The sequence below is a fragment of the Manihot esculenta genome, chromosome 6 (genome assembly GCF_001659605.2).
Source record: "Manihot esculenta cultivar AM560-2 chromosome 6, M.esculenta_v8, whole genome shotgun sequence".
Lineage (NCBI taxonomy): Eukaryota > Viridiplantae > Streptophyta > Magnoliopsida > Malpighiales > Euphorbiaceae > Manihot > Manihot esculenta.
The window spans coordinates 3,605,919-3,614,501 of NC_035166.2; the positions used below are offsets into that span (position 1 = coordinate 3,605,919).

The following is an 8,583-nucleotide window of genomic DNA, read 5'->3' on the forward strand; positions in this document are numbered from 1 at the left end:
AATTTGATTTATATAAAAATATTTTTAATAATTATAAATTTAATATAAATATTTAATTTAATTTTTATATTAAATACACCTTATTATTTTATTTGGGAAAAAAAAAAAAGAACCCTATCCCTTTCACTGAAACAGTAAAAACATCACTTTCTTTCTCTCTCTTTAATCTCTATCAAATGTGCCTTGCTTGATCTCAATACTCCATACCCACAAACAGCACACACACACACACACACACACACACACACACAGAGAGAGAGAGAGAGAGGCTCTTCTCTAGTCCATGTTCCATACTCAAATGGCATTTTCTCTCTTTTGCTTCTTTTAGTTGCTTCTTTCTCAATGCTTTGACTCTTCGTTTCTCTTTCTGATTTGATTCCTTTCTTGCATTTCTGTAAGTGATTTTTCTTTCATTTTTTTATCTGGGTTTTTTTTTTGAAGTAGCTGAAAAATGTGGATTTCTTATATATTCTTTGCTTGCTTGGATTGTTCATAAATGTAGATTCCTTTTCTTTTTTTTTTTTTTTGAAAGAATTTTGATTTTGATGTTTATACAAGAAGCTAAATCTTTAAACTGAGTTCAGTGATTGAGCACTGGGACTACTGTGTCTGGTAGTAAAACAAATCTGATCTCTTATTTTTAGTTTCTTCAAGTTTTGCTTATTTTTGTCATTACAAAGCTGCTACTTACTGACAGTTTGTGATTTTGATATGGAGCAGATCTTGTGGATACTTAAAAAATGAAGATGGTTCAACTTTTTTGCTCAATCCTTGTCTTGTTGCTCCTTCTTCCTACTGGGAAACCAGAGATTTATATTGTTACAATGGATGAGGAGCCTGTCATGAGTTATAGAGGAGGCGTCCCTGGCTTTGAACCCATTGTTGTAGATTCTGATGAGAAGATTGACACCACCAGGTATTGTAATTTGTTTTAACCTGTGATGTGTTTCATATGTACTATGTGTTTTATATTATAGTCCTTGTGGTAGATTACCATGTATTGCAAATCAGCTTGAGATGCCTTCACCATTTGTCCATTTTTGGAACTTTGAAGTTTTGGGTGTGGCTATTTTTGAACTTTTCAGGTGGGATCTTGACTCTAGTGATCTCCTTGTTGGAATATGTTCTTCTGCTGATCAATATGCTGCTGTTAGACTATATCAAGAGTTGCAATGACTTTACTTAGCAGTTTACAAATTTTATTTTATTTTATTCTATTTTTGTTTTTTCATATGCAAGCTTCTCCAAAGTTTTGGTTTTCTAAACTAATTAACGGAGCAGGGGAATTCATTGAACTGACCTGCTCATAGTGCGTTATTTTGATCATCATTAACAGCTACTATTATTGATCCTCTATACTTTCGTGCTTATATATAGATGATAACTCTATGTCTTATAAAATCAAGTTTCACTGTTTATGAAGCTTCATAGTCAATGAACTTCAAAAATCCACAGTTTTCTTTGCACAATTAAGCTAATAATAACAAGAATCTCGTGGGAAAGTGGAAGTAGGAATAAAGGGGATTTAGTGTAAGTCTTGCAATTCATTTTTTTCATACCTGAGATGCTATCCTACTAGTTACTTGTCCAAAATTATCTGCATGGATGTATCCATACACGTTCAGATGTATGAACTACATACTACAAATTTGTTACAGTTTTTTTTTTTTTTTTTTTTTTGACAACTAGTTTTATATTTGAAAGGAAATTGAGGTGATACCAACCTTGCAAAATTGTTCATAGATCATTTTTTTTTCCAATTCCTTTTATTACTTTAGATGGCTTATGCTTCTTGTTTGACCAAATATGGATTCTTTGCTATTCTGCTCTTTTAGTCTATATTAGCTTAATATGCATGATCTCTTCCTGCTGCCTGCTATATTTTTGTGATTGAATTAGTTAATCGAACAGCAAATCTATTACTTCTCACTTTTTCCCTCCTTATCCTTTGGACATCATTTCAGTGAATTGGTCACATCCTATGCCCGGCATCTTGAAAAGAAACACGATATGCTTCTTGATTCATTGTTTGACCATGGAACGTACAAGAAACTGTACAGCTATAGACATCTTATAAATGGTTTTGCTGTCCATATATCCCCTGAACAGGTGCACCTTAATTAAACTTCATTGTTCCCTTTCTTTTAGTGATTTTCTTAATTGGTTTGATATTTAGTTTGCCTTTTACATGCTTATTTCCTTACATTGTTCCAACTTATTAGTAGGCAGAAATCCTAAGGCGTGCCTCAGGTGTGAAATCATTGGAGAGAGATTGGAAGGTGAGGAGACTCACAACACATACTCCTCAGTTCTTGGGGCTTCCAACTGGAGTTTGGCCAACAGGAGGTGGATTTGACAGGGCTGGAGAGAACATTGTGATCGGATTTGTTGACTCTGGGATCTATCCACACCATCCAAGCTTTGCAACATACAACACTGATCCATATGAGCCGCATCCAAAGTACAGAGGAAAATGTGAAGTTGATCCTCATTCTAAGAAAAGCTTTTGCAATGGAAAGATTATTGGAGCCCAACATTTTGCTGAAGCAGCTATAGCAGCTGGGGCCTTCAACCCTTCTATTGATTTTGCTTCTCCCTTGGATGGTGATGGACATGGAAGGTTAGATCCCATGCATTACACATTACCAAACTGAAGTAAAAAAAAGAAAAAAACTATGCTGCCATTTAATCAATTTTATTTTGACTAGAAGTTTGTTCTAGTTTTGAGTTGTGTTACATGAAAAAAAATATTATTAGTTTCAAAAAGTAAGAACTTCTATAACAGAGATTGAAATCACTGTTGGAGAAACTTAGCAGTTAGCTTACCAATACTCAGGGACCAAATTTAAATACTTTTAACAGATTTCAAAGTGGAGATATATATAAATATAATACTTTTTCTCTGGTTTTTATGTGATCTTTACCAGCCATACAGCTGCTATCGCTGCTGGAAATAATGGTATTCCTGTGAGAATGCATGGCCATGAATTTGGGAAAGCAAGTGGAATGGCTCCTCGTGCTAGGTGAGAGAAATTTCACTGGCCATGCCCAATTTGAAATTTTTAATACTATCATTTATTTGATGTAATTCATGTGACTGTTTGTGTTCAGGATTGCTGTGTATAAGGCTCTCTACAGGCTTTTTGGAGGCTTTATTGCGGATGTAGTAGCTGCTATTGATCAGGTGTGCTATTATTTCATTACAACAAATAACAAAATAAAATAAAGTTATTATTGTTGCTTAATGTTGTGGTTCTTTTTTTCCTTTTTTTGTCCTAACTCATATTTTTGGACTGGAATATTTCTTTTGATTGTTGTGTCTTAGTTATTGGGATTATCATTTATTTGGATATCTTTAAGCTGTTGCTATAACTAAGGTTCTTTGATCTTGTTTTTTATTCAACTCTGACGGAAAATCCCCATGGCTCACCTCCATTTTTGGGTTGAACATATAAAGTGTGTAAAATATGTGCCTTCATTTAGTCATCTCATGTTGAAAGTAGACATAAAGACAGGAATGATTCTCAGTTTATTGGTTCAGAAGTGCTGCATTTCTACTATCAGCCATCAACTATTATTAATAGCAAATAAAATGGGCCCCAAGTATTACTTTACCTATCAATTCCACATCCACTTTTTGGGATTACTTCCAGCTGAGGAATTATTATATTTTCATATTGGATTTCCTATATTTTCATATTTTTATTTTTGTATTTCCTCTCTGTACAGGCTGTTCATGATGGAGTTGATATACTCAGCCTCTCCGTGGGTCCTAACAGTCCTCCAGCAACCACCAAGATAACATTCTTAAATCCCTTTGACGCCACCCTTCTTGCAGCTGTGAAAGCAGGTGTCTTTGTTGCACAGGCAGCTGGTAATGGAGGTCCCTTCCCTAAAACCTTGGTTTCTTATAGTCCCTGGATAACATCTGTAGCAGCTGCAATTGATGATCGGAGATACAAGAACCATCTAACCCTGGGAAATGGAAAAATCTTACCTGGAATTTGTTTGTCAGGTAAGTTTTATTGACTTGCATATTTGTTTCTGCTAAAATGATAGCCTTTAGGAAGAAGTGGTTGCATGGTGCCTCTTTTTCAGTGAACTCAGGTTTAGGAGTGCTACTGAAAAAGTTTTTATCTTGAATAAACAAATGACCATATGAAGCAACATAAAAAGCCATAAGAGGAATGTGGCACTCATGTGGTGCTATGTAACTGAATTGTGTAAAAGTAAATCTTTCAATGTCATCTCTTGTATTTACCCCTGAATAATGCTAACCCTCAACTGATAACTGCAGCCTCTACACATCCGAATCAAACATACACCTTGGTCGCTGCAAATGATGTACTACTAGATTCTTCAGTGATGAAGTACAGTCCTTCAGACTGCCAGAGACCAGAAGTGTTGAACAAAAACTTGGTTAAGGGGAATATACTTCTTTGTGGCTATTCCTTCAATTTTGTTGTTGGCACTGCATCTATAAAAAAGGTTTCAGAAACAGCCAAGAGTCTCGGTGCAGTTGGATTTGTTCTTGCTGTGGAAAATGATTCTCCAGGAACAAAGTTTGATCCTGTCCCTGTTGGTGTTCCTGGGATTCTCATTACGGATGTTTCTAAATCAATGGTAATCTTCTTGAATTCTTTCATCTATTTTTATCTCAGAAACCTGCAAGCTGTTTACCATCTAAATCAATTTGGAATTGTTTATTTTATACTTCTATAGCTTTTGTGATTTTCTTAATTGCACACTACATTTGGCTGTTACATGATAAATAGCTGATAACAATGTTGGATTCTATTGGCTACTTTGTTTCACAAAAAATATTCAAACTTGAAATTTGTGCATTTTATCTCATAAATTTTACTTAATGTTTTATTTTTTCTAATGCAAGTCATGAAAAACATATAATAATGACACTTTATAGAAAAATAAACATGTATAAAAATGATTTTTTTATATGAAATCAATATAAATCATGATATTAAACAAATAATAATAATAAACAGTGTTTTTTTAAAATTTTTTTATTAAATGTAAATAATTATATACTAATTTCTATTAATTTAAAATAATATTTACTATATTATTTTAATAAAAATATTACAATTATGTATACTTATTTTTTTCATGAAGTATTATATTTTTTTGTTAAACTAATATATCGTCTTGTAAAAATATTACTTTACAAAAATAAATAACTTTTATGTTTTTTTCCCTTTTACGACAGAAATATTACTGTTTTTTCTTTTCTCTAAATAGAGAAACATAGAATCCGATGCTGATAATTTTCATATTCCAAACTGTTATACTTAGCACGCTGGTAAAATTTAAATTTACATCTGGCACTTCTTAGATGCTTTTGAAAATTACTTTTTGATGTTGATTAGCTTAGTTCCGTTCTCTCCTTATTGAAGTACATTTTTTCAAAAAAATTTAATGTTACTTGTGATTGATATTTATAATTATGCATTTTGGTTCTTGGGCTTCATTGTCATTTCAGGATCTTATAGATTATTACAACATTTCTACACCTAGAGATTGGACTGGACGAGTGAAAAACTTCAATGCTATGGGGAGCATTGGTGATGGGTTGATGCCTATACTCCACAAATCAGCACCACAGGTGGCATTATTCTCTGCTCGAGGGCCCAACATAAAAGATTTCAGCTTCCGAGATGCTGATCTTCTTAAACCAGATATTTTAGCTCCTGGATCTCTGATTTGGTCTGCTTGGTCACCAAATGGAACAGATGAGCCAAATTATGTTGGTAAGTGAATTATCAATGTTTATGAGATTAGTGCCTTGAACTCTTGTTTACTGTAAAACTTGGTCAATTTAGAAGTGGAACAAGTGAAGGTTTACTTGGGTCACTTTTAAAAGTAGGATGATAAACTCTTGTAGGTAGGAGTGACAATATTTGACCTTAACTCCTTCAAAGAAATGAGGTCTCCTGACCTTTATGGATAACTAGGTTAGGACTAGACCTTGAAATGCAACGAACCCCAAAATAAGTGCAAAAGCAAATCAACTAGCTTGTAAGTTTACTTATTGGGTGCTCTAGCCTAACCTAAACTCACGATGGTCCAGCTCCAATTGCTACCTTCAGTTGAAGCATTTATGCTCCATCTTGTGCGTGGAAAAGAGATAAATATATGAAGTTGGGACATTTTTTGTATGGAATTTGAAAACTCAAAAGAGCATGCACATGGTGAAAGAGGGAGAGGAGGGGCGGGGAACAAAAGATGAAAATGCTTATATGCTTCAAGAAATAATTATATCAAGAGAAAATTACTATTTGGTTCCTATAGTATAAAAAACTCATTAATTAATCAATTGATTTTGAAAAGTACATTAAAACATCATCCCTGATGTCTTAAAAAGTTTATTAATTAGTCACTCCATTAATGTTAATTATTAAGTATTGTGAAAAAATATAAAATGTCCTCATTTTGAAGGGACTAATGAGTAGATATTTTTACAAAATTAAGGGACCAATTAATAAGTTTTTCTATACCCTCAGGAATTAAATGATAAAATGTTTAATGGCTAAAACTAGTGTAATGACTAATTAGTAATTTTTTAAAATATTGAAGACGTTTTAATATATTTTTCAAAATTGAGAGACCAACTAATGAATTTATCTATATCACAGGGATTAAATAGTAAATTTTTCCATATATTGATGTAATAAAATTTAATTTATTTGGAGCAGGAGAAGGATTTGCTATGATATCTGGAACGAGTATGGCTGCACCCCATATAGCAGGGATAGCTGCTCTTGTGAAGCAGAAACATTCTCATTGGAGTCCTGCTGCCATCAAATCAGCCTTAATGACAACATCAACAAAGCTGGACAGAGCAGGAAGACCTCTTCAAGCACAACAGTACTCTGAAACCGAAGCCACGAAGCTGGTCACAGCTACCCCTTTTGATTACGGAAGTGGTCATGTTGATCCAAGGGCTGCTCTGGATCCAGGACTCATCTTTGATGCAGGTGATTTTGCATCTCACCCTTCATGTGTTTCTATGTGCATGCATAATATATAAATATAAGCTTGGTTGATGCAACGCAAATAATGCTCCATTAGCTAATAACATGAAGCTTTCTGGAATATGTTTCCTAGTGGGTATAATTACAGTTTGATCGCCAAAAGATTTTTGGGAATTTGCCACAAAATAAAGCAGTGACTTTATCTCTGCAGTCAATTTTAGATTCAACGACTTGATTTGATACTTATCGATTGATTATCATGAAACCCAGAATTAGTAAGCTAAACAAAGAAAAGTATAAACATATTATTGAGTTAGATTTTATTTGTAAGAAAATCAGCAACTAGTACGTCGCATGGCTTCCTGTGAAAATTTTAAGATACACGCATGATGAGCTCTCAATTCATTCTCTCTCCTTAGCTTCAATAATACATTTAGAAAATTTACTTTAGTCTCTGTAATTTAGAAAAATTCATTGGTTAGTCCATTGATTTTACATTAAAACATCTTTCAAGTTTTAAAAGTTTTACTAATTAATTCATCTATTAGTTTTAGCTGTTAAATATTTTACTGTTAGTCTTAGTATGTAAAAACTTATTAGTTGATCCCTCGGTTTCGTAAAAAATTTACTAATTAGTTTCTTCGTATTGAGAGTATTTTAGATTTTTTTCTATACTACAGGGATCACTTAGCCATTCAATTTAGTGCTTAACTGAACAAATTACCAAATGAGTTCTGTTTTTTTTTTTTTTTTTTGTTTTTTGGTAGGTTATGAGGATTACTTGGGGTTCTTGTGCACAACACCCGGCATTGATGCCCATGAGATTAAGAACTATACAAACTCTCCTTGCAACTACACCATGGGACATCCATCAAATTTCAACACCCCATCAATCACAGTATCCCATCTAGTGAAAACTCAAACAGTTACTCGCACGGTCACAAATGTTGCTGGGGAAGAAACCTATGTGATCACAGCGAGAATGCAACCATCTGTTGCCATTGACGTTACCCCTTCAGCAATGACTCTAAAACCTGGTGCATCTCGGAAGTTCTCTGTCAGCCTTACTGTTCGATCGGTGACCGGAACATATAGCTTCGGAGAAATTCTAATGAAAGGCAGCCGAGGGCACAAAGTAAGAATCCCAGTGGTGGCTATGGGATACTGGCGATAGAGTGTGTCATTTGGTCATCTGAATTGAGTTTTTAAGGTTTTGATATTCTTTGTAAAATGTGGTAATAAGGGTAGATGCGTTTAATCCAAAATATATATGTGGAATAGTTGTAAAGATAACCAGTGTAAGCGAGAGACTCTTGAGTTTCTTTCAGTTGTAAGTTCTATTAATTTCTCAAGTAATTTCATTACCATTTGCCATCAGGATCTTTTCTCTTGCCTATTTTGTGCATCAATAAGAATGTCTTTTTTGCCATTTTTGCATGACAAAGTTTGATGAGTGTCAATGGATATATTCCCATCTTTCTTGGTTTTTCCTTTTGAAAATAGTTTCTTTTCAAAGGTGATTTTTTAAGGACAAAAAAAAAAAGTACATGATATTTTGTTAAAAATATTTTTTTATTATAAGATTAAGAGC

At 33.6% G+C, this 8,583-nt stretch overlaps 1 protein-coding gene across 2 annotated transcripts; it reads left to right on the forward strand.

Annotated features, from left to right (window-relative positions):
* The first annotated feature begins 200 nt into the window (after positions 1 to 200).
* LOC110617608 (subtilisin-like protease SBT2.6) lies at positions 201 to 8,369 on the forward strand. Of its 2 annotated transcripts, none has more exons than XM_021760516.2 (11): positions 201 to 394; positions 721 to 916; positions 1,965 to 2,109; positions 2,226 to 2,620; positions 2,928 to 3,023; positions 3,112 to 3,184; positions 3,730 to 4,015; positions 4,298 to 4,623; positions 5,501 to 5,768; positions 6,714 to 6,995; positions 7,760 to 8,369. In XM_021760516.2, exons 2-11 carry the CDS (start codon positions 741 to 743, stop codon positions 8,164 to 8,166), a joined length of 2,454 nt encoding a protein of 817 aa, XP_021616208.1. In that variant the 5' UTR covers positions 201 to 394; positions 721 to 740; the 3' UTR covers positions 8,167 to 8,369. The 2 variants fall into 2 exon arrangements, with proteins under 2 accessions (XP_021616208.1, XP_021616209.1); XM_021760517.2 differs by lacking the exon at positions 201 to 394 and adding an exon at positions 470 to 612.
* Positions 8,370 to 8,583: the final 214 nt, after the last annotated feature.